The sequence below is a fragment of the Miniopterus natalensis genome, chromosome 14 (assembly GCF_054644295.1).
Source record: "Miniopterus natalensis isolate mMinNat1 chromosome 14, mMinNat1.hap1, whole genome shotgun sequence".
In the NCBI taxonomy this organism is placed as follows: Eukaryota; Metazoa; Chordata; class Mammalia; order Chiroptera; family Miniopteridae; genus Miniopterus; species Miniopterus natalensis.
The window spans coordinates 7,090,567-7,116,491 of record NC_142094.1 but is presented as its reverse complement, the minus strand read 5'-3'; the positions used below and the strand labels follow the sequence as shown (position 1 = coordinate 7,116,491).

The window sequence follows — 25,925 nt, the reverse complement described above, 5'->3', positions numbered from 1 at the left end:
GTCATGAAGCTGTGGGGACAGGCCACAGCCTGGGTCCTACAGGTCTCCCCTGATGACAGCAGGATCAGAGCATGGAGTGGTCATTCCATAAGTTAGGTGTACTGTGCCAGTGTGAGGTGAGGAGGCTGTGGTTGCTGGATATGGAATTCTTAGTTGACAGTTGTTTGTTTTCTCAGGACTTTGAAAAGTCTTCCCACTGTCTTCTGGCCTCTCTGGTTTCTGATGAAAAATCACCTGTTAATCTTATTGAGGCTCTTTTTCCTGTGATGGCTTGTTTTTCTCTTTCTGTTTCAGGATCCTCTCTTTGTCCTTCAAAAGTTGATTAGGAGATACCTACTTTGATTCATTGAGCTTCTTGGAAATATAGATCATCATCGAATTTGTTGTTTTCAGCCATTATTTCTTCAAATAATCTTTCTTTTTCCCTCTGGTACTCCCATTATGCATAAAGTAGCACTCTTGACAGTGGCCCACCAGTCTCACCCTCTAAGTCGCTGTTCTCTTTTTTAAAATGTTTTGCTTTCTCTTCCTCAGGTTGAATAATCTCATTTGATTTATCTGCAAGTTCACTGACTTTCATATGCCTGCTCAAATCTGATGTTGAGCCCCTCTAATGAATTTTTTTTTTTAATTTCAGTTGTACTTTTAACTGTAAAATTTCTATTTTGTTCTTTATTATAACTTCTTTTTATTTGTATTATTTATTTGGTATTGATCTTATATTTCCTTTAATTCTTTAGATGTACTTTCCTTTAATCTCTTTGAACATGTTTAAAATACAGTGGGGGGGAGCTCGGCCTGCTTGGCTCAGTGGTTGAGGGTCTACCTATGAACCAGGAAATCACCGTTCGATTCCTAGTCAAAGGCATGTACTTGGGTTGCAGGTTTGATCCCCAGCCCCAGTTGGGGGGTCATGTGGGAGGCAACTAATTGATGTGTCTCTCTCACATTGATGTCTCTCTCTCCCCCTCCCTCCCTCTCTCCTACTTTCTCTAAAAAAAAATCCATTGAAAAAATATCCTTGGGTGAGGATTAACAAAACAAAAACAAAAAAAACAGGGTGAGGCAAAGTAGGTGTACAGTTGGGAATATGTGAAACAGAGTTTCATTAATAATCCTTGTATTATTATTTATTAATTATTGTATTATTTTACACACAAACAACTGTAAACCTACTTTTGCCCCACATTGTAATTGATTTAAAATTTTTGTGTAGTTAGTTCAATTTCTGGGCTTTTGCAGCCATAGTTCCATTTTCCTTTAAATGGGTGATAATTTCTTTCCTCGAATATCTTGTGACTTTTTTTTTTTGCTGAAAATAGGACATATTGGGGGTCAATGGGGAGAAAAAGGGGGACATCTGTAATACTTTCGAAAATGATAAATTGAAAACAAAGAAAAGACTTGTTAAATAATATAATCTGGCAACTCTGGAAATCAGATTCCACACCCTGCCTCCAGGTTTGTTGTTGCTGCTGTTTGTTTAGTGACCGTTCTGAACTAACTCTACAGTATGTTTTTCTTGTGTGTGGCCACTGAAGTTCTACTCAGTTTGCTTAGCGATCAGGCTAATGATTGGACAGAGATTTCTTTTTTTCTTTTATGCTCACCTGAGGATATTTTTTCCATTGCTTTTCAGAGAGCGTGAAATGGAGAGAGAGAAGGAGAGAGATAAAAACATCGATGAAGAGAGACACATCCATTGGCTGCTTCCCACACGAGCCCCGACAGGGCGGGGATCGAGCCTGCAACCAAGGTGTGTGCCCTTGGTCGGAATCGAACTCAGGACCCTTCCGTCCGAGGGCTGACACTCCAACCACTGAGCCACACTGGCAAGGGCAGAGATTTCCTTATGTACAGTAAAATCTCGGTTCTCAAACATCTCCCATCTCGAATAATTCGGTTCTCGACCAAGTTGTTCGTGTCTCCATTTTTGAACCAGGCCTCAGTTCCCAGCCTGACAACCCCTGCCTGCAGACACATCAGCATGACAAAAGCATGTCTCAGGCCACAAAGGGGAGAGCGTGAGTCAGTTTACTGCTAAACCTCAGGTTGTTAACACCTTAGGAACTGCTGTGGATGTTTTTGTGTTTGTGGTGTTTTTGCTTTTGTTGCTGGTGAAATGGACGATTAGCACAATTTTAAAACACAAAGAGGCCCTCAAGGTGTTGATGTTGCTAAGGGTGTGAAGGTGCTCCGAGAAACAACAATCACAGGCAACGGAAGAGGTAGAAACACTGCTGCTGATTTGGGAAAGGAAAAGCAGTTAGCCGGGGACAGCATTCGGGAGGCAGTGACCTGTGAAAAAGTGAAGATGCTGCGTCTGACCTCCTGAAAGACACCCTGGAGCGACGGCTGGAAGGGATTCGTTTAGGGCTAGTAGAGGGTGGTTTCATAAATTTAAGAAAAATGTCTGTGTGTAGATTAAACAGTACATTAGACGTGTACTGTATATAAGAAAGATTAAAACGGAATCATTTAGAGGTCTGGAACAAATTAATTCAATTTGCATGATTTCTAATGGGAAAATGATTCGATTTTCGAACCAATTGCTTCTCGAACAGCCTCCCAGAACGAATTAAATTCGAGAACCGAGGTAAGTCTCCCATCGTTGCCCAGGGACTCTGTACATGTTGGGCCCCACCTTCAGCATTCAGCGGGGCGGTCAGCATTTCCCCGTTTTCCCTTCCTGCTTGCGCAGAGCTCAAGGTTAGTCAAAGGAGGCACTTCGAGCCCTCTCGGGTCTTCACCGAGCATGTGCACGCTCCTACACGTGTGTGTGGCCTTCTAGATTCCCAGGAACGGGCTGGAACTTTCAGACTACGGATATTTTATTCCCCAGCTTTTCCTTTTAAGCTTTTTGGTTAGCCTATTTTTTGTGCAAACGGTTATCCACCACCTCATGCAGCCACCAACTTAAAAATGGCCTCTAAGTGCTTCATGACAGAGGCCCAGGGAAAGGTTTTCTGCGTTAGGTGAGCGCCTAGTCAGCACAAATGCAGGCAGCTTGCAGAGGGGTCTTCCTAGGAACCGCCAGTCAGGTTAAATAAGGAGAGTCTCCGAGAATGAGGCCCTGAAGGAATGCCCAAGTTCTGCTCTTTCCGGTAACTGCCAGGCAGCTGGTTTTCAAGGCTACGGTGGAGCTGGAGAAGGGGGTGCAGAGGTAGATGAGAACAGAATGTAGCCAGTGAAAAACATCAAAACCTTGCTGTTCTTAACAAGATTTTGTTTGTTTGCTTTTAGTTTGTTTTACATAAATTCTCCATTGATTGCCATAAGACTTTGGTTAATTTCCAGAGTTCTGAAAAAAGTTCATTCTGACTATATTTTTACCAGTTTTCTCGCTACTTTGATGGAGGAGAGAATGTTTGGAGGTCCTTGCTCCACCGTGCTGACATCACTTTCTATTGCTTTTTTTTAATCCTCATAAAGGATATTTTTCCCATTGCTTTTCAGAGAGAGTGATATGGGGGAGGAGAGAGAAACATTGGTGTGAGAGAGACACATCGATTGGCTGCCTCCCACACGCACCCCGACAGAGCCGGGGATGGAGTCTGCGGGCCGATGCTCTAACCACTGAGCAGCCAGGCCAGGGCTCTATGGCTTGTACAACACATTCAGAGTTTGTCTTAGTTTGATGTCATATCCCTCATTGCACAACAGACACAGTTAAGAGAAAATGAGAGATGGGAGAACTTTTTCCAGAACAGCACATTGCAAGGAAGCGTGGGCAGTGCTTCTCCAACTCTGCCGGGGAAGGACCAGTTTTTTGGGTTTTTTGATTATTTCTTCCATTTAAATTTTTTAAATTTATCTTTATTGTTGAAAGTATTACAGATGTCCCCTTTTTCCCCCCCATGGAACCCCTCCACCCTGCACTCCCCCCAGACCTCCCCTACACTATTGTCGGTGTCCATGGGTTATGCATATATGCATATAAACTCTTTGATTAATCTCTCCCCACCCGCCCACCCTCCCCCGCCTTCCCTCTGAGATTCCTCAGTCTGTTCCATGCTTCTACGTCTCTGGATCTGTTTTGTTCGTGTGTGTTTTTTTTATTATTGTTTCTTAATCTAATTCATCATGGTGGTCCTACTTCATGGGACTAGTTCATGTACAACTTGTCATGCAAGTTCATCAACCTAAGTTGGTCTATACCCTGTTCAACAAGAATCGATCATCTGCTCACACTCTGGAGGTCCAGGCAATACCTGAGAGTATCTGAATGCATTCAGTTGCTTGACTTACCTTGTTGCCAGTGGTAACAAAGTTTGCAAACCAGCAAACTTTGAGTAGCACTTGAGTAGGAAAGAGCCTTGAATAAACTAGAAGGTACCCTCCCCAACCACATTTTAAAATACACCTGCATTGGTTTTCTCTTAAATTCAAGCATCATGGAAACATGTAATACGGGAAATGGAGATCCCTCATGTTCTCAGACACACAGAGATGAGCACTGTAATGTGATTGCTATCTATATGCTACTAGTGTTTTCTCTTTGTGCAATGACATGTTTGCTTTGCTTTGTAAAGAGGAACTTACCTACGTGTATACTTTGCATCTTATTATTTGACATGCTCCCATCGGACACACGTAGGTCCCCTCCCCTTCTCAGCCGTGCAGCCTTCTGTTTCACATGGAAGCAGCCCCTGTTGGTGGCCATCTAGACACAGGTCCCATTTTTCAAGCTAAGACACTGTAATGCGCTAGAAGTAGTAGGTGTCATCTCTACCTTGCATCTTGAACTTAATAAGCAGGCAAAACTTGCCATCCAGGTGATGGATGATTAGCCTTTTAGGGTGTTTCCAGCCTCTTGCTGGTACAGACGCCTCGACGAGCCTGTGTGCTCGCCCTTGGGGCACCTGCACGTGCCTGTGCTCAGCTGAAGAGTAAAGTCTGGTAGGAGGAACTGCCGTCCAAAGAGGCTGTTCAGTTCCCTCTGCCACTGACAGTGCTCATCCTTCTGAGAGTGGGTTTGCATTGGGGGATTTCAAAAGTCGTCAGAAACCAAACCAAGCGCAAGGTACAGATGGAGCTGGACAGTGGCAGGTGCTCCAAGCCGGGACGCCAGGTCCCTGGGCTTCAGAGACGTGTGAAGCTCATTCTAAAGGGAGTCAAAAGTGTTGAGCAGCTAACTTGTTCTTTAAACACTTTTCCTCTACTTTTTTCTAAAAACAAATTACTTCCAGCGAGGTACATAAGCAATGCCATCTCTTTACAAATCAGTTCCTTTTCAAAAATCCAATGTTAAGTAAAATGCTGCTTAAACTTATATGTTTAACCTTTATGGTACCGACTCACTTGTGGCAGGAAGGAGAGAAGGCCAAGTATCCTTGCCCACTGCCACCGATTAGGCCCAACAGGAGTACCGGGGGGGGACCCGGCAGCCGCTTCAACAGCCAGTAAGCAGTGGACTCAGCTCCTCCTGGACCTGGTTTTGAGACTGACCAGAATAAACGCTGCTCAGAAGCCTTTCAGAACGGGAAGCACCTCAGCCTCTGAGCCTGTCCTGCTACCCTCGCAGTCAGCCTGGCCCGTGATCTGCCTGGGCCCCGTGAGGACATGTCCAGGAAAGCCCAAAGAACATGTGAGCTGGACCACGGCCCTCCCTCGGGCGTCCTGAAGCACTGAGGTGTCAAAGCTACATACAGTCCCTGGGAAAGTAATCTTTTAAGAAGCATAGCACAGACACTAGCAACCCTGAAGGAGGTCCTTGCTGAGATGAGAAATCTTAGTGTGAAAGCAGCACCTCTGATTAACAGGGCACCTTTCGGACCCCCAGCTGGCGTCGGTGTGTGACAGCAGGAGCAGGACACACGCAGCGGTTGCCTCCAAACAGGAATAAATGCAGGGCGTGGTGTACACTTTTCACAGCTTTTTATTGAGGCTCAGGAAGAGTCTGCCGGTGGCGGACGTGCTCACTGTCCCAGTTTGCCCAGGCCTTCCGCGGCGTGAGTGACGGCGTTTGTGACTTTGTGGGTCACCGTCTCAGTGACTTCCTTTACCACTTTGTCCCCTGTCTCCTGGGCCTTCTTGAAGGCTTCGGCAATGGCTGTCAGTAAGAAAGAGGAATAACGTCTGCGTGAGCAAAGTAAACATTCGAGCCACTTGCTGGGCTAGTGTCACCTGGAGTGGCCCGAGGGAGGTGGCGCCTCCCTGGGCCGCGCCCTGGAGGAGCCCAGCCGGTGCAGGGCAGCAGAGCTCCTGGAGGAATGCCTGCACATTTTGTTTTATTTACTCAAACAACTTGCATTTATTCCTTCGATTGCGAGGCGAGATCTGCTCCCAGGCGGGTCACCTGCTCCAGGGCATTTTTCTGTGAACTGCCTGCTTATATCCCCTGATCGGTTTTATATTGGATTAGCATTTCCACTACAAGTATTTCCCTCAGATTGTGGTTTTTCTTTTGGCTTAGTGCATAATTTTTTTTACTATGGAAAATTTGAAGTATTTTATTGTTAGATTTAACTAACATTTCCTTTATGGTTGTTGGGTTTTCTGTCACAGTTAAAACAAGACCTTTCCCCCTCTGAGATTATGCTAAAATCTCCTATGCCAACTCTAACAATTTAATAATTTCATGTATTTACATTTAAGTCCTTGATTCATTTGGAACCTGTTTTGCTGTAAGGAATGAGGTGCACCGATGCTTTTTACATAGTTATACTCACTGTCCACATACACATACAAACACTTATGTAAACATGTGTTTATATAAGTATATAATTCTATGTCTTAAATGTTCTGTCCCAGCATGCTGCCGCAGTCTTTTGTGACAGTCTTCTTACGGTTCCAGGAGGGGCCTGCCTAGCTGGGTCCCGCCTGAGGAAAGTCTGCAGTGTGGCCTCACATAGTGTGATAATTGCACACCACCTGGAAGGGTGCAGCGTCTGGGGCAGGACTGACCTGCTTAGTCAAAGGGCAGGTGGCTCCCAGCACCCTGCCGCCTCCTTCCCTCCTTCCGGGCCCCCCATACCTTTCTCTCCAGCCTCCTTGGCGTGCTCCACCACTTCCTTCACCACTCCCTCCACAGCATGAACTGAAAAGGGAGACAAGCCCAGAGTGAGAGCACAGTGCCCGCGGCTCCTCCTCACCGCAGGGCTCAGACAGCTCTGGGTGCCGCCCCAGCCCCGACAGGCTGGCTCAAGAGAAGGCCCCCCAGCTTGCTTCTTGAGGAGGTTGGGGGGAAGGTCTGGATGCTGGGAGAAAAGCTGAGTGAGGCAGACAAAGGCGCAAGGCCCTCCGAGCCCCTCGACCTGCTGTGGCCTGGAATGCCAACGAGCAGGCCCTCCTGCCAGCTAGGGACCTGGTGCCAAGGCTGAGCCTGTTTCCCAGGTTACCACACCTCTCAGGTGTGCTACTCTCCTGCCTCAGGCCAGACGGAGGCTGCAGCAGATGCCAAATCCGGAAGCCTCGCCAGCAAAACCAGTTCCCCAAAGCCATTCCTCCAGTAGGGGGGCATCGCGTGCCCGCCCGGGAGTTGGTGAAAGTTTGAGTGCCGAGGCACGGTGCTGATTATAAAAGCCCCGCCACGGCGTGGCTCCCTCACCCGCGAACAGGACGCAGAGGGCCAGTGAAGGAGGGCACAGGCCCGTCAACACCCGCTAGAGCTGACCAATGAAACGCAGGCATGTCCGCAGCCATTTAGAAGAACGCACACTAACTATCAGACTGCTGGGCCGGGATTAGCCTCCCCGAATATGGCTGCTGGCGCCTGCATACAAAAGTGGGCTTCTGGGGACTTTGAAGACATTGAACATCCTTTGTGTAAACCTCAGGGGCTGACCGTGACAGAATCAGGCTTGTTGGTTTCTTAATAGAGAAATCTTTGGAGCTTTAAGGTTATGGTAAAAATAACACCGAACTTCCTGTGCCTGTACAGGATATTCAAAATAGGCTGTTGGCGTATGGAAGGGCTCCCAGGTTTCCAGAGGGAAGGACTCAGGCCGCAGCTGCTCACCCAGCACCTGGCTCCCCCCCACCCTCCCCCTCCGGCCCGGGGCCTCCTCTGAGATGGCCTCCCTCCTGCCCTCAGCCACAGGAATGAGCGCTGCTTGGGGCAGTGGACCCTCCTGGCTCCACCCCAAGCTGCCCTCCTCAGCTTCTGCACCCTCCCCCCCATCCTTGTGAGTCTGATTGCCCAGAGCTCCTCATGGGGCCAAGGCTGCCCCCAGACTGCCGGGATCAGCATCCAACAGGCCCCGTCAAGTCGGTCCCCAGTCCCTCAGCCTGAGCACAATGGGCCAGGTAGGAAGGCGCCTCAGGTCCTTACCAGCTTCCTCAGTGGCCTTCTCAGTGCGGTGGGCCAGGCCCTCAGCAGCAAGTTTCCCCAGGCCTCCCAGCATGGTGCCGCGTCCGTGCCCACTGAGCAGGATGTTGGGGCCTGGGCCAGTGCGCTTTTATAGGTACCTCTGGTGGCTGACTGGGCTCTGGGGCACCAGCCCTCACCCCACAGACCAGGTGAGTCAGCACAGGCATTGGAATGAGGAAAGGGCTGGGTGGGGCCACCCTCGCACCCTGGCTGTGGCATTGCCCCTTGGGCAGCATGAGACCCCCACACCCTACATTCTGGGACTCTGTGAGGGGCAGGGGCAGGGGCAGGGAGCAGGACCAAAGCCAGACAAAAAGGTCAGTTCCCGGACACACTGCTCCCCTAAGGCAGAAGGCCTCAGGGCCCTGTGGAGTGAGGCAAGGGGACAGCAGCCCTGCCCGCCCCCGGGCTTCAGGTTCTCCACAGCTTGGCCAAGGTGTGTAGCCAGACGAGGCCGAGGACTCAGGCTGCTGTCCAGGGTCCCCATGGTGGCCCAGTCAGGGCTTGGGGATTCTGTAGGCCTGTGGACCTGGGCGACCCCTCATGCCAAGAACACAGGCGAGTGGAGGCCGCTGCCTTCCCCATTCCCAGGAGCTCAGTCCTCAGAGTGGCCCTGCAGCCCCCACTGGACGGGGGGCTCGAGGTGGTGCCTCGCCCAAGGCAGAGTGGACACACTCCAGGCATTCCTGCTCGCAGCCAGCTGACTGGCACTCACGGAGGACCTGAGTGGCCAGCACTGGGCAGGGAGCAAATGAGGGAAGCCGGCTCTCCCCGCACCTTGGGGCCTGGTCTCTTGGGAAGGCCCTGTGAGGTGAGCAGTGCCCCCCAGGAGGTCCTAGAAGAGTAAATGAGGATCCACCACCACCTGGGCGGTGCCTCCAGCCCTAGAAAGATTCCCCAGAAAGCTGCACTACCGGCCCCGATGAGCCACAGGCTTAGTGGCCAGGCTGCCTCCCTAGTTACTCAGGACAGAGAGAGATGCCTTAAGCCTGTCCCACATGCTACTTCTCTTAGTCAGTAGCCCAACCTGAGCCTCAGTTTCCTCATCTATAAAATGGGGACAGCCATGCCTTCCTGGGCATGTCACTGATAGTGGTTGGGATCATGTGAGTACACTCTGGGTGAACTCCTGTTCCCTTCCCCTCATCACTGCTGCACCAGGGAGGGGCCGCTTGGCAGTGATGTGACCCCAATGGGCAAGAGTCATGGAGGGAAGGTCCTCCAAGTCCCTATTCATGCCTGGGGCAGGATTCTGAGGCTGCCTCCCCCGTGCTAGTTTCCTTGGCCATCAGAGCTGCCCAGGAGGGCGTTGCAAGGCCTAATTAGTGTTTACCTGACCCCAGGCCTCGCAGCCTGGGTCCTACAGTGCTGAGGCCCTCCCACATTCCTGAGTGGTATGGGGAGGCCCCAGCTTCGGCCGGCCCCCCTAGGTAGGTAGTGGGCCCTGTGAGCAGCAGTAACTCTGGGTCACAGGTGCCACCCATTTGGCAGGAGTGGTTGGGCTTTAAACAATTTGGAGAGGTCTTCTTAAGAAAAAAAATACTGTGACTCTTGCAAGTTTTACTATGTGTTTGTATGGAAAATAATGCAATAATTAATAAATAACATAAGAATGAACCCTGTGTTTCACGTACTCACAGCTGTAAACCTACTTTTGCCCACCCTGCATGTGACCCTGTGGACTCAGAGAGGCCTTGTTACAGCCAATACCAGCTGTGCTGCTCAGGGCCCAGGGCAACGCTGCCAAGGTGGCGAGACTTCTGGGACACGGCTGGTGGGAACTGGGCTGAGAGATCCTCAGGGACGTTCCCTGGGCCCATCAAAGCCCCTTTCCTCTTTCCTCTGAGGTTGCTTGTGTCCCTGACCACTGCAGGGTCCTCTTTGCGACCATTCCCCTGACAGGATGACCCATTCCCACCAGGCCCCACCCTGAGATATTCTTCACAGTCCCCTCTGCTCAGAAGCTCACCAGCTCCCTGACAGGCCCTTGTCAGGACTCAGCCACTCAGTAGAACTCTGAGCCCTGTGCCAGCCCAGAGCCTGCCCCACTGCAGCCTACAGGCCACTGCTCTCACCACATCATGCCCCTACCCACGAGAGCCTGCTCCTCTTTAATGCACTATCCTGGTGTGAGCACACAAGCTCCAGTCTCAACACACTATGGCCCCAGATCTCCTGGCAAGGCTGGGCCCAAACACAGATCCCAAATGCCCAACAGGGAGAAAACAAGAGGCCTCGAGAGACCAAGCTGCCCAGGACTGGACTCAAGTCCCAGGCCTTGGTGCTCTGGCCCAAGCCCAAGCCCACTTGCCCTTCCAGCTCCAGCTGTGACCACCACCCCATCCTCTCAGCCCAGCTCATGGCTCCCTAAGCCATGGACTCCTTTCTAGCTAAAGAACCCAGAGCAGGCCAAGATCCTCCTAACCAGGGCTGGACTCCTGGCACCTCCTACAAGGAATAACCTTTCCTGCTTGTATATCTAAAACTAATACAAAGTAAAATTGAATGAAAAGTAATTGAAAAATAAAAACAAAAACATTACCCGCCTGGATGAGGCGGAGGATGACTCAGGTGGGATCGCCCTATCTCCGAAGAGGCCTGGCCCATGCTGGGCCCCAGTGGAGCAGCCCTTGAACACGGGCCCCAAGTCAGTCCTGAGTCAGAAGGTCACGTCCAGCCCTGAAGGCAAGGAGAATCAGGCCGCGGCAGGAGCCAACTCATTCTCCAAGGTATTTGCTCAACAATACCTTTGGCAAAAGACCAGCTGCCTGCATCACCAATTCAAGGAGAGACAATTTTCAAATAGCAATTTGCCAACTTAGCAATTAACAATTCAGGAAAAATATTTGTTTGTTTTAAGTATTTAAATATTTCCGGCTGTCTTCTGTCTGACGCATGACGATTTCTGGTGTGGTGTGAACAGGAGATATCATGAATGTCCCGAGTTTCCCGATTGTCCACCCTGCCTGTGCCCCTCCCACTCCTGCGTCATGGATTCAAGCTCACAGTGTCCCATGAGCCCACATCTCCTGCACACACTGACCCCTCCCAGGCACCGGGGAGCAAGCCCAGTCTCCTAGAGACTACGTGTGTCAGTGAGCAAAGAGGACTTCCTCAGCATTCAGCGCGCAAACCTTCACGGGTCCGTCAGGCTTCTGGTGAGAATCAGAGGGTGCGTCAAAGGCCCACCTGGGGAGCGGGACTGTTCGCGCAGGTGAAAACAGGCCGAAGGGAACTCAGGTGGGATGGCCAGGCGAGGTGCCCAGAGTCCAGCAGGAGTGGGAGCTGTTACCTGCCTGGACCTGGAGGGGCAGAGGGACTGACAGGCCCTAAGGAGAGCGGTGCTTGTAGAGGAGGGTCACCAGACAGGAACTGCAGCCACAGGCAGAGGAGCACGGCCACTGCCACACCACGTCCAGCAAGGTGGGAGCAGGGGTGGACGTACCTCACTCTCCCCGCAACCTCCTCTTCCCCGCCAGCTGCACCCGCCGAGGCCAGGCCAGGCCAGGCCAGGCCGAGGGATCCTGGGTGGTGCAGTTCAAGAGGGGAGGCTCCCAGGGCGAGCGGCGGAGCAGGCGGAGAGCGGTGGCGTTTCTGTAAACAGAGCACCCCAGCTCAGCCTGCCAGACTTCCAGGCCTGGCAGTGACGGGCCAGCGGCTTTATTCCGAACGGTCGAATCTCTCCTGGAAACAGTGGGCACAAAAAGGAGCACGGGAGGAGGACGTGGGCAGGGGAGGCAGCAGCAAGCCCACCGCCACCACAAACCCCAAACCTGCGAGAAACTAGGAAACCGCTGGCGCTGGCGGGGAGGTGGCCTCAGATGTTGGCAGCAACGCCCGTGCCCAGGAGGAGAGGACCTCGAGCAAGAACTCCTGCGGGCAGAACGAAGGCCTGGGGAAAGGCAGACAGAAGAGGAAGGTGACCAAGGAGGTCCAGACGGTGCACCTCCCGGGAGAAGGGGGTCCTTGGCAGCAAGGGCTGCCCGAACCCCTGCGAGGCCGAGGCCGCTGCTGGAGTCTTCCTCAAGCCCGCAGGTTTCTGAGAGGCAGAGGTCACAGCTGCACAGGGAGTCCAGCGCTTTTGTGAAAGAAGCAGGCTCCTGAGCCCAGGAGCCTGGGTAACAGCCCTGCCCTGCCCCTCCACAGGAATCTCTGCTGACGTCTGAGAAATTCCACTGCAGCTTTGAACTTCAGATTCCCAGCAGCCTCTAATACGTCATGAATGCAAGGGCTTTATGAATGTTAGGGTCACTTTCTCTCTTCCAACTCAATGTTAACTGAGTTGCAAAAATAGTATAGTTTCCATGTCTTCCTCAGTCTCCCCGGTCGCGCCCTACACGACCACAATACCATGATCAGAATTAGGGAAGCAACATTAGCATATTTAGCTAAATTAAATGTAAAATTACTTGATTAAATAATACGTTTAAATAAATTTAAATAAATTAACTAAGTTAAAAGTTAGCATATTAACTAAAGACCTTATTAGAATTTCACCAGGTTTTCCACTAATGCTCTTTTTCTGTCCCTGAATTCTCAGATCACATACATTTAGTTATTCCTCCTTAGTCTTGCAGTTTTGTAGGACTGCAACAAAAGTTCCTCCGTCTTTCCTTCCTTGACACCTTTAAACCGTACTGATCAGTGATTTTGTCAAATGTTTCTTATTTGGGTTTGTCTGACGTTTTCTCACAATGGGACTGAGATTATGCATTTTGTGCAAGAATACCACAAAAATGTGTCCTTTCCAGTGCATCGTATCACAGGGTTCCTGATGCTGATATGTCTTATTACTGATGGCATTAAACTTGATCATTTGGTCAAGGTGGTCTCTGCTGGGTTTCTCCACCCTACAATTACTATCTTTCTCTTATAGTTAATAAACCTCTAAGGAGAGGTACTTGGAGACTCTGCAAATTATTTCTCTTCAAACTTAAAATTTTAATTGTGGTGAAATACACATAACATAAAATTTACCGTCTTAACTATTTTTAAGTGTACAGTTAAGTAGTGTTAAGTATTCATTGTTGTGCAACTAATCTCCAGGCCTTTTCCATCTTGCAAAACTGAAACTCTGTACCCATTAAATAGTCCCCCTTCCCCCCTTCCCCAGCCCGCCGACCACCATTCCACTTTCCGTTTCTATGAGTCTGACTATCCTAGGGACCCCATATAAGTGGAATCAGACAATACGCGTCTCTTTGTAACTGGCTTACTTTACCTAACGCAGTGTTCCCAATGCTCATCCATGCTGCAGCTTATGTCAAGATCCCCTTCCTTTTCAAGGCTGAACAATACTTCATTTTACGTACATGCCACGTTTTGTTTATCCACTCACCCATCGGCGAACATTTGCATTACTTTTACTTTGTGACTACTGCGAATAACACTGCGAAGAACATGGGTTGCAAACATTTTTTTCAAGACGCTGCTTTCAATTCTTTTGAATATGTATAAGGAGAGCTGTTGCTGGATCATACGGTAATTCTATTTTTAATTTTCTGAGGAACTCCACACTGTTTTCTGTAAGGGCTGCGTGATTTTACATTCCCACCAACAGTGCACACCCTCCTCCACATCCTCACAACACCTGTTATTTTCTGTTTTTTGACAGTAGCCATCCTAATGGGTATAAGGTGACATCTCATTATAGTTTTGACTGGCATTTTCCTAATGATTGGTGATGTTGAGCATCTTTTTATGTGCATATCAGCCATTTGTATACCAGCCATTGTATACCCTGTGATACGAAGAAATGTCCATTCAAGTCCTTTATTGATTTTTAATTGGATTATTTTTTACTGTTAAGTTGTGAGAGTTCTTTCGATATTCTGGATATTAACTCCTTTTCAGATATGGCTTGTAAGTGCTTTTTCCCATTCCACAGGTTGCCTTTTCGCTTGTTGGTGTGTCCTTTGATGCAGTTTTTGATTTTGAGGTCGTCTGATTTATCTAGTTTTTCTTTTGTTCCCTGTGCCTTTGGTATCATATCCAAGAAATTATTGCCAAATTCAATGTCATCAAGCTGTCTCCCTGTGTTTTCTTCTAAAAGTTTTATGTTTTAGGTCCTACCTTTGTGTCTTTGATGTAATTTAAGTTAATTTTTGTATATAGTAAAAGGTAAGGGTTAAACTTCATTCTTTTACATGTGAATGTCCAGTTTTCTCAGAACCTTGTTTAAAAGTGCCCTTTTCCCACTGAATGGTCTTGGCAGCCTTGTCAAAACTGATCTGACCTCTCCTCAAACTTTTGCACACTAATTTTAGCATCCATCAGTGGATCTTATCTGCAATAATTATTTCTGTGGTGTTTGCCTAGTGGTGATTCACTATTTCCCATTTTCTTCTAATTAACTAATTAGACTTCTACAGTAAGAGCTGGTGCTTCTCCACATTTATTTGATCCATTAGTTACTCATAGCAGTATGGACTGATGAATAGAATATCTTATTCTATGGGTTAAAACCCAATACTATCATTATTTGTTGCCTAATCAATCCAGCTTTAGCCATTAGAAACTCCTTCAGTTGGCTCTAGCATTCTTTCAATAAACCCCCATCTTTACTATCTATATTATCATCTATCTATCATCTATTTGAGCATTCCCTTACTTTCTGGCACTACAAGGATGGGTCAGGCTGATCTTGTATTTTCCCCACCCCAGCCCTATAGTCAACTACTTCTCCTTGGAGCTCTGATTCCTTTTCTTAGAGAATGGTCCTTAGAGATCAAGATCTGGGTGAGAGGTGTGCTCATTGCTGCTGGGACATATCGCTGCTCCTAGGAACTCTCAGCAGACACATCTAGGAGGTATATATATATGTATTTACTAACCTTTTCATATATACACATATGTATTTTTTTTTATGTTCCAGTACTTATAATTAAAAACCACGAGTATGTATTAATACCTCAGATTCGAGTCCAACACCACAGGGTTCATACAAGTGTTCCCCATTCCTTATTTGTGATTTCTTTCTCCAACAATTATTATCTACAACATATCTACTTATGCATTTAATTCTAGTATGTACAGGAGACCCCACCTTAATCACAGTTTCACTTTCCATGGTTTCAGTTACCCGTGGTCAACCTTGGTCCTAAATATTAAATGGAAGATTCCAGAAATATACAGTTCACAAGTTTTAAATTGTGTGTGGTTCTGAGTAGCATGATGAAATCTCGCACCATCCTGCTCGGACATGAATCATCCATTTGCCCAGCATACCTGTGAAGAGTGCTGATCCTGGCAACTGGAATATGCCAAAGAGGAGCCGTTAAGTGCTTCTTTAAGCGAAAAGGTGTGTGCAGGAAAAGCGTAGTGCACACAGAGCGCGATGCTCCCTGCGGTTTCAGACATCCATTGGGGCAGGTGGGGGGAACACAGCCTCCATGGATGAGGGGTAGTATGTACATTTTTTCAGAACTGCTAACCCACAATCTGTGAGAAACACATTTACTGGCTAGATTACAGAATTTACGTAGCTGTTTTGCCTTTAGCCTTAGAGAATCCAGTCAATACAGTCATATGCCACATATGACATTTAAGTCAATGATGAACCACATACATGACGATGGCCCCACAGCACTGTAATGGCACCGACAAATTCCTATTGCCTAGTGACCTCAGAGCCACTGTAACATCACAGCACAATGCATTACTCACATGTTTGAGGGATGCTGATGTAAACAAGCCCACTGTGCTGCCTGCCAGGTGTATAAAAGTATAGCAATTAAAAAAGAAAGGAGGCAGCAATACCCACTTTGCTGGCCGAGGGCAAACAGACCAACCATGTCTGGGGGTAGCCACAGTCGGTGGGGACCTGAAGACTCCAAGCAGCCCAAAGCCAAAGAAAAAAGTAGAGCACATACACTTATGTACACTACATAATACTTGATCAGGGTAATAAACGACTGTGTTGCTGGTTTATGTGTTTACTAGGTTATACTTTTTTAAAAATTGATTTCAGAGAGAGGAAGGGAGAGGGAGGGAGAAACATCAATGGTGAGAGTCACTGGCCGGCTGCCTCCTGCAGGCCCCTGCTGGGGATCGAGCCCGACACACCGCATGTGCCCTCACCGGGAATCCAACCGAGATCTCCAGAATCATAGGTCGTTGCTCAAAGGCTGAGCCATGCCTGCCGGGCTTCGTATACTTTTTATCATTATTTTAGAGTGTACTCTTTCTACTTGTAACAAAAAGTTTGCTGTAGGGAGGGAAGGTGGCGGCCCTGTGAGAAGCAGCAGCGCCCCGCTCCCAGCCGCGGACTCGATTACTCCTAAAATCCTACGGAGCCAGCTGGGAAAAACCAGAGAAACATACCTGAGTGGACGGAGTACGAGTGGGGAGCACTGAAGAGACATCACGGAGTCCCATAAGGGGGGGCGTAAAAAGGGGGAGTCCCCCTGAAGCCTGTGCTGGGCTCTGGGCCCGGAGGCTTGGAGGCTGCGGGGCTCCCTCCCCTCGGGAGCGTGGACGGCATCCAAAAGCAGGGATCCCCACCCGGAGAGACGAGAGGGGAAGGAGCGCCTGTGCACAGAGCAGAGGGACCCAGGGGAGCGGAGAGTCCCGGAGGGATCGGCGCCTTCCTAGGAAACAAAGCCTCTAATGGTGGCCGGCATCTAGTACTTGGGGGTGCCGACCATAGGGAAGGCTGTCCCAAGGTCTGTGGCACCGAGTGGTGAGGGACCAGAGGACTGTGCTGAGCAGCCGCACACAGGGACCCTCTGCCTCCCTGTGGGGCACTGTGCTGAGCCCCAGAAAGCGCTGAATCTGTGGGGTGCGGGGGAGGGGAGGCTGGGATCTGTGACCAGCCCTGAGGGGCCCCGTGATGGTGCGTGAAGCCGCCCCAGCTTTGCTGAGACCAGCGGTGCGGGGAGCTGACTTTGGGTCCCCTCCGCTGGGCGCCTTGGTGCGTGGGCAGCAGGACCTTGCAGGGCGGACTCTCTGCCTGCGTGTTGCTTTGTGCGTTTGTGAGTCTGATCTCGGAACAGGCTCCCACCTTCCCGGGGTGCACTGGGGGACAGACCAGCGGAGGCTGGGAGTGGGGTCTGCACAGTAGACGGTCTGAGGGGCGGGCCTGGAGTGACCAGCCAACCAGAGCTGAGCAGGGAGGGGCGGGGCCCACCGGCCTCTCCTGCAGCCGGGAGCCCCGCCCCCAACAGGAAAGGGGCGGGTCCCGCTCACGGAGGCCCCAGACACCCCGCAGGGCACAGTCCTGAGGGGAAGGGAGAGCAGCTCACAGGGGGACTTTACAGGAATAAGACTCTCAGGGACTGTCCTTTGGGAGCTGGAGGAAACGCTGAAACCCCTGCTGGGGGCTGGGCAGGCAAAGGGCTCACCAGAATGTTTTTCAATCGAACCCACTGAGCCCAGGCTGCTGAAATGGCCCACACAGAAAAGGCAATAGGCTGAAATCAATCTGAAGCTGCAGCAGGACAGAGCCTGGGGAACTAGAATCAGAGGACAGGGTAGGGACGGAGGAGCTGACGCTGGAGCAGAGACTAACGTCTCCACAGTGAGCCCCTGACAGCGACACCTCTAAGGAAAGTGATACCCTGGACTACATTAGCCACCCTGCACCCTAAAGACTCTACAGAAGACTCTGCAGCAAGACCAGGACACTACAAGGCTGCAAAATAGCTCACAAGAGGAGGTGGTCCACAGAGAGCCTCAGATCAACCATCTACCTAAGGACACCAGAGCCAAACCTGGACGGCTCCTCACATTGGCTGATACAGAAGCACCTCCCAGGAGAATGGAAATCAGCCCACAAAACAGTGACCCGCAGACAACACAAGCTGCCCAGAAGAAACCCACCTGTCTTTTTTTCTTCTGTTTGGTTTTGGTTTTTTTGTTTTTTGTTTTGTTTTTTTGTTTGTGTGTTTATTTTTTCTTTTTCCTTAGGAAGAAGAGAAAGGGGAGAATATTTGTTTTTTCTTCTTTTTTAAATTTTATAAATTTTTAAAATTTTTTTAAAGCATTTTTAAACTAAATTTTTTTCTCTTTTTTATAAAAGAATTTTGTCTTGTATAGCTTGTTTTCAGTATTGTTTTGGTTATTTGCTTTGTTTTGTTTTATCCTTGCTTCTACTATCAACACTTTCTTGATATCCCTGCTTAACGACTGGGACTTTATCATTATAACCAAGTTTACTGCTTTCCTCTATAGTTTTCCCCAAATCCCTTACTGGACTCCCTCCTGCCTGGGCTTCATCTCTCTCTCTCCTCTCCACCCGTTGGCATAACTTTTTTTTTCTTTTTCTTTTTCTACTTTTCTTTCATTCTTTTGTTTTCCATCCTTCTGTCTTCCTGTCTTTTTGTTCGAATGTTAGTTTCTCTTATTGTCTTTATTGTATTTTTGTTTTCCCATTTTCAACTATTATCCTATGCCTATTCTCTCCTTAATAGTTTGCTGGCCCTTCTTTCATAATCTTTTCTCTGCTTCTGTTATCTCCCAGTAGCCTCTCTATTTTTTACATTTTAATTTATTATTATTTTCTCAATTCTCACCACTATTAACAACAATATACATCTCTCTCTCTTTAAGCGTTACTTTTCTCTCTTTTTTAAGCATTTTTTTTTTCCTGTGTGTGTGTTCTCCCTTCACTCTCCCAGTTCTATTTTCATGTGGGTTATTTTCATTGTGACTGTCAAGATATTTGTAAGATACCTCTTGTTTCCTGGAAGTTCAGTTGTGTATTGTCCTTGTACAGCACCTGTACAACAGCTTACACGGTGACGTTGGGGCTGAGACACAGTTAGCCAACCTGAGAGGAGGGTCCTCTCAAAAACTGATCGACAATCTAGACCCAACCACAACAGGAGAACATAAAGAAACCACAAAAGGGAGACCCACAAGAGGGACACACCTAGAGCAAAGAGCTCAGAAGTATAAGGAAAACACACCTCTGGGCTCCACTGGACCCACAAGACAAAATCCCATCCCACGAGACTGGGAGACAGCAAATATATCTAATATATAGATACAAACACTAAGACCTACCAAAATGGGGAGACAAAGAAACAGCCCCCAAATTAAAGAAAAGGAAAAATCGCCAGAAAAAGACTTTGATGAGATGGAGTTAAGCAAGTTATCAGAAATGGAGTTGAGAGTATTGATTACGAAGATGTTCAAGGAGCTTAAGAAGACACTACATGATAAGATCGAGGAGCTTAGTGAAAACATAAAAAAAGAGATACATACCATAAACAAAACTCAGACAGAAATAAAGAATGCTGTATCTGATATCAAGAATGCACTGGAAGGAATTAAAAGCAGGCTCAATGAAGCAGAGGATAGAATAAGTGACTTAGAAGACAAGGTAGAAAAAAATCACTCAATCAGAGCAGCAAAAAGAAAAAACACTTAACAAGCATGAGGACAGTCTAAGGGAGCTTTGGGACAACATGAAGAGAAAAACATTTGCATTATAGGAGTGCCAGAGGGGGAGGAAAGAGAGCGAGGGATAGAGAACTTCGTGGAGGAAATAATGATAGAAAACTTCCCTATGCTGGCGAGGGAGAAAGCCACACAAGTTCAGGAAGCACAGAGGGTTCCAAACAAGAGGGACCCAAAGAGACCCACCGCAAGACACAACATAATTAAAATGGCAAATGTCAAGGACAAAGAGAAAATATTAAGGGCTGCAAGAGAGAGACAAGCAGTGAACTACAAGGGAACCCCCATAAGGCTGACAGCTGATCTCTCAACAGAGACTCTTCAGGCCAGAAGGGAGTGGCATGAAGTTCTCCAAGTAATGAAAAGCAAGAACATGCAACCAAGGTTGCTTTATCCAGCAAGGCTATCATTTAAAATTGAAGGTGAAATAAAGAGCTTCCCAGACAAAAAAAGGCTAAAGGAGTTCAGTACCACTAAACCAGCATTGCAAGAAATGCTAAAAGGACTGCTTTAAGAAAAAGAAGGAATAGTGAGAGAAAGGTACATCAGCATAAAGGGGAAATGTGGCATTAAATAAGTTGATATCAATAGTAACTTTAAATGTAAATGGAATAAATGGGCCAATCAAAAGACAAAGGGTAGCTGAATGGATAAGAAAACAGGACCCAAATATATGCTGTCTACACGAGACCCACCTGAGAGCAAAAGACTCACACAGGCTATAAGTGAAGGGATGGAGTAAAATATTCCATGCAAATGGAAAGGAAAAGAAAGCTGGAGTAACAATTCTTATTTCTAATAAAATAGACTTCAAAATAAAGACCATAATGAGAGACAAAGATGTTCACTACATATTACAAAAGGGATCAATCCGACAGGAGGAAATAATCCTTATAAACATTTATGCACCCAATGCAGGAGCACCTAAATATATAAAAAATTTCTTGGGGGACTTTAAAGGGGAGATTGACAGCAACACAATCATAGTGGGGGACTTTAACACCCCAATGGCAGCATTGGACAGATCATCAAGACAAAATCAACAGGTCAATGCAGACCTTAAATGAATCACTAGACCTAATAGATTTAATTGACATTTACGGAACATTTCACCCCAAAGCAGCAGAATACACATTCTTCTCAAGTGCACATGGAACATTCTCAAAAACAGACCACATGTTAGGGCACAAGGCAAGTCTCTACAAATATAAGAAGATTGAAATCATATCAAGCATCTTCTCAGATCACAATGCAGTGAAACTAGAAATCAACCACTGTAAAAAAAAAAATCAAAAATATTCAAACACATGGAGGCTAAATAGCATGTTATTAAGCAGTGAATGGGTTACCAAGGAGATCAAGGAAGAAATCAAACACTTCATGGAAAGTAATGAAAATGAACAGACAACAATGCAAAATCTGTGGGACATGGCAAAAGGAGTCCTGAGAGGAAAATTCATAGCATTACAGGCCTATCTCAAGAAACAAAAAAAAATATCTAATGAACCATCTAACACAACAACTAAAAGAACTAGAACGAGAACAGCAAGAAAAGCCCCGAGGTAGTAGAAGGAAGGAAATAATAAAAATCAGAGCAGAAATTAATGACATAGAGACTAAAAAAAAAACACAAAAAATCAATGAAACCAAGAGCTGGTTCTTTGAAAAGGTAAATAAGATTGATGCACTTTTAGCCAGACTCACTAAGAAACAAAGAGATAGGACCCAAACAAATAAAATCAGAAATGAAAGAAGCGATATAACTGACCCAACAAAGGATTGTAAGAAAATATTATGAGCAACTATATGCCAACAAATTGGACAACATGGGTGAAATGGACAAATTCCTAGAAGCATACAAGCTTCCAAAGCTGAATCAAGAAGAGGCAGAAAACCTGAATAGGCCGGTAACAACTAAAGAAATTGAAGCAGTAATCAAAAAACTCCCAGCAAACAAAAGTCCTGGACCAGATGGATTTACAGGCGAGTTTAACCAAACATTCAAAGAAGAATTAACACCTATTCTATCCAAACTATTCCAGAAAATTCAAGAGGAGGGAAAACTCCCAAACTCTTTTTATGAGGCCAGCATCATCCTACTCCCAAAACCAGATAAAGACACTACAAAGAAAGAAAATTACAGGCCCATATCCCTGATGAACATACATGCTAAAATCCTCAACAAAATACTAGCAAACAGGATCCAGCAATCCATTAAAAAGATCATACATCATGACCAAGTGGGATTTATCCTGGGGATGCAAGGCTGATACGACATCCCCAAATCAATAAATGTGATACATCACATAAACAAAATGAAGGACAAAAATCGTATCAATAGACACAGACAAAGCATTCGACAAAATCCAGCACCCATTTCTGATAAAAACTCTCAGCAAAGTGGGAATAGAGGAATCATATCTCAACATAATAAAGGTCATATATGACAGACCTACAGCCAACATCATACTCAATGGGCAAAAACTAAAACCATTTCCATTGAAAACCGGAACAAGACAGGGATGTCCACTTTCACCCTCTTATTCGACAGGAGGAAAACATAAAAGGATCCAAATTGGAAAGGAGGAAGTAAAACTCATTATTTGCAGATGACATGATACTGTACATAGAAAACCCTAAAGACTCCATCAAAGTACTACTAGATTTGATACACGAATTTGGCAAGGTAGCCGGATACAAAATCAACATCCAGAAATCAATGGCATTCTTATACACCAACAATGAACTTTCAGAGAGAGAAACTAAAAAAAAATACCATTTACCATTGCAAATAAAAAATTAAGATACCTAGGACTAAACTTAACCAAGTATGTAAAAGACCTGTACTCGGAAAACTACGTGACACTGAAAAAAGAAACAGAGGAAGATTTAAACAAGTGGAAGAAGATACCATGCTCATGGATTGGAAGAATTAATATCATTAAAATGTCCATACTACCCAAAGCAATTTATAAATTCAATGCAATTCCTATTAAAATACCAGCAGCATATTTCACAGACCTAGAACAAACATTTTGAAAATTTATATGGAACCAAAAAAGACCCAGAATAGCTGCACCATCTTGAGAAAAAAGAACAAAGTGGAAGGGATCAGATTATCGGACTTCAAACTGTACTACAAAGCCATTGTAATCAAAACGGCCTGGTATTGGTCCAACAACAGGCTTATAGATCAATGGAACAGAACAGAGACCCCAGAAATAGACCCACGCCATTATGGTCAGTCAATATTTGACAAAGGAGGCAAGAGCAGCCAATGGAGTAAGGACAGTCTCTTCAATAAGTGGTGCTGGGAAAATTGGACAGATACATGCAAAAAAATGAGTCTGGACCACCAACTTTCACCATACACAAAAATAAACTCAAAATGGATAAAAGACTTAAATGTAAGTCATGAAACCATAAAAATCCTGGAAGAAAACAGGCAGTAAAGTCACAGGCATCTCACGTAGTGGACTTTTCACTGATACATCTCCTAGGACAAGAGAAACAAAGGAAAAAATAAACACATGGGACTACATCAAACTAAAAAGCTTCTGCACAGCAAAAGAAAACAGCCTCAAAATACAAAGGAACCCCACAGTCTGGGAAAACTTATTTGCCAAGGATGCATCTGATAAGGGGCTAATTTCCAAAGTGTACGAAGAACTCATAGCACTCAGCAAGAGGAAGACAAACAACCCAATTAAGAAATGGGCAAAGGACCTGAATAGACACTTCTCCAAGGAGGACATACAGATGGCCAAGAGACTCATGAGAATATGCTCAATGTCGCTAATCACCAGAGAGATGCAAATTAAAACCACAATGAGGTGTCACTTCACACCTGTCAGAATGGCTGCCATCAACAAATCAACAAACAACATGTGCTGGCGAGGGTGTGGGGAAAGGGGAACCTAGTGCACTGCTGGTGGGAATGCAGACTGGTGCAGCCACTGTGGAAAACAGTGTGGAGGCTCCTCAAAAAATTAAAAATGGAGCTGCCTTTTGACCCAGTGATTCCACTCCTAGGACTGTATTCTTAAGAATCCTGAAACATTAACCAGAAAGAATATATGTACCCCAATGTTCATAGCAGCACAGTTTACAATAGCTAAGATCTGGAAACAGCCCAAGTGCCCAGCAGTAGCTGAGTGGATAAAAAAGCTGTGGGACATTTACACCATGGATACTACGCAGCTGTAAAGAAGAAGAATCCAGTACCCTTTGGGACAGTATGGAGGGACCTGGAGAGTATTGTGCTAAGTGAAATAAGCCAGGCAGAGAAAGACAAATATCACATGATCTCACTTATACGTGGAATCTAAAGAGCTTAATAAACTGATGAACAGAATAGACTCAATGACATGGAAGCATAGATGAGACTGACGAATGTCAGAGGGAGGGAGCAGGGTGGGTGGGTGGAGGGGGAGAGAGTAACCAAAGAATGTGTATGCATCTATGCACAACCCAAGGACTCGGGCAATGGTGGGGAGAGGGACTGGGGAGGGGGAAGGGACGGGGTGGACCGGGTCACTGGGGAGAAAAAGGGACATCTGTAATATTTTAAACAAAAATAAAATTTAAAAATTTAAAAAAAAAAAGTTTGCTGTAAAGCAGTAGCTGGCCAGCAGCTCCTACATCTCACGTGACTGTGCCTCACGACTGCATCATTTTCTCCTGTGGTCCTTTAGTCGTATTTGCCCAGCAACCCGCTGTGCAGGCTCGGGCCCAGGAGCAGCAGGCGGTCCCCTGGGGGTTGCGTAAGTGCGCGTGTGCTGTTCGCACAAGGAGGGCGCACGGATCCCGCCACTAAGCGGCACCTGGCTGGATACTCTTTCCAGAGCTCTTTAGTTTTTTTCTTTCCTTTCCCATCCCTTTCAGGGTGCCCATTTTCTTCATTTGCAGGGGAGTTGGGATACTTTGCTGGTGTTTGTCTTACATCTGCTACATTGCAGATGCTTTTAGTACTTTATCTGAGAGTATGTGAAACATTACTATGGTTTTTCAAGTCAGAACTACACAAAAAGATGGACTCAGAGAAACGTCTCTCATCTCTCCTACCCGGTTCTATTCCCCTGTCCAGTACCTCCCCCGCCCGGGCCCTAAGTAACCGACCTCTCGGGCCTCCGGTCTACCCGTCCTGCATTTTCTGTCTACAAACGTGCAGAGATGTGCATTTTCTTACATTCTTTTCTTTACAGGAAAGGTGCCCTGCTGTTCTGCACCTGGCTTTTTCTACCTACCAGTAAAACCATACAATTTGGGAAGTACGAAAAAGAACGCCAATTCCGCCGTGCACGGAAAAGTTCCCCTCCAAGAGCGCGCGGGCGGCGGGTCGGGGGAGCTGCACGCGTCCCGTGGTCGTTGGGGAAGCTGAGGGGGCAAAGGCCCCGGGGCATCTGCTCCGTTTCACGGCTGGAACAGAAGGCGGGCAGCTGCAGGTCGTGACCCGTGGCGCGCTCCGTGGGAATCGGAGGCGACCGCGCAAACTGCGGAAGGGCTGGGGCGCAGGAGCCTCGGGGGAAGACGGGGCCGCCCGGACGCCGCGGGCGCCTCCTCCGGCCGCGCGGGGAGGGGGCGGGACCGGGGGCGGTGCTGCCGCGGAGGCTGCCGGGAAGGAGCCGGGAAGGGCGGTGCCCTGAGGGCCCTGCGGTGCTGAAGACCCGTGGCGACCGTTACCGCGGGAGGCGGAGGCCCGGAGCTGCGCGCCCGCCGCAGCGGGAGGGCTTCGGGGTCCCGCCTGGCGCGCCCCGCTACCGACGCGGCCCTTCCAGCCCAGGGCCGGCCTCGCCCCGCGTGGGCGCCTCGCGGGGAGGTGAACAGGGACCGTGGGTGACGCTCTCCCGCCGGGTGTGCGGTGTCCGTAGGAACAGGCTCGGTGGAGAAAGGGGGCTTCCTCCAGAAGTTTTCCTCCGATTAAGGAAAGTAAGCATCGCCCCGGGGCGTGGCTCAGCGGTTGAGCGTCGACCTAGGATCCAGGCGATCGTCGTTCGATTCCCGGTCAGGGCACATGCCCGGGTTGTGGGCTCGATTAATGACTCTCTCATCATTGATGTTTCTGTCTCTCTCTCTCCCTCTCCTTTCCTCTCTCTGAAATCAATAAAGATATTTTAAAAAAAAAGGAAAGTAAGCACAGCAGGAACCAGTAGGGGCGCCCCTAGGCCCCCTTTGTTGAATCTGTCCACCCCGCTCGGGCGAGCCCGTCCCCGGA

The 25,925-nt window shown here is 47.6% G+C and overlaps 1 protein-coding gene across 1 annotated transcript; it reads right to left on the bottom strand.

Moving 5' to 3' along the window:
- Positions 1-5,918: 5,918 nt before the first annotated feature.
- On the bottom strand, positions 5,919-8,345 carry FAM25A (family with sequence similarity 25 member A). Its single transcript, XM_087824103.1, has 3 exons — positions 8,273-8,345; positions 6,977-7,039; positions 5,919-6,052 (listed from the first exon to the last, which is right to left on the bottom strand). The coding sequence occupies exons 1-3, from the start codon at positions 8,343-8,345 to the stop codon at positions 5,919-5,921; spliced, it is 270 nt and encodes an 89-aa protein (XP_087680229.1).
- Between the last annotated feature and the right edge of the window lie 17,580 nt (positions 8,346-25,925).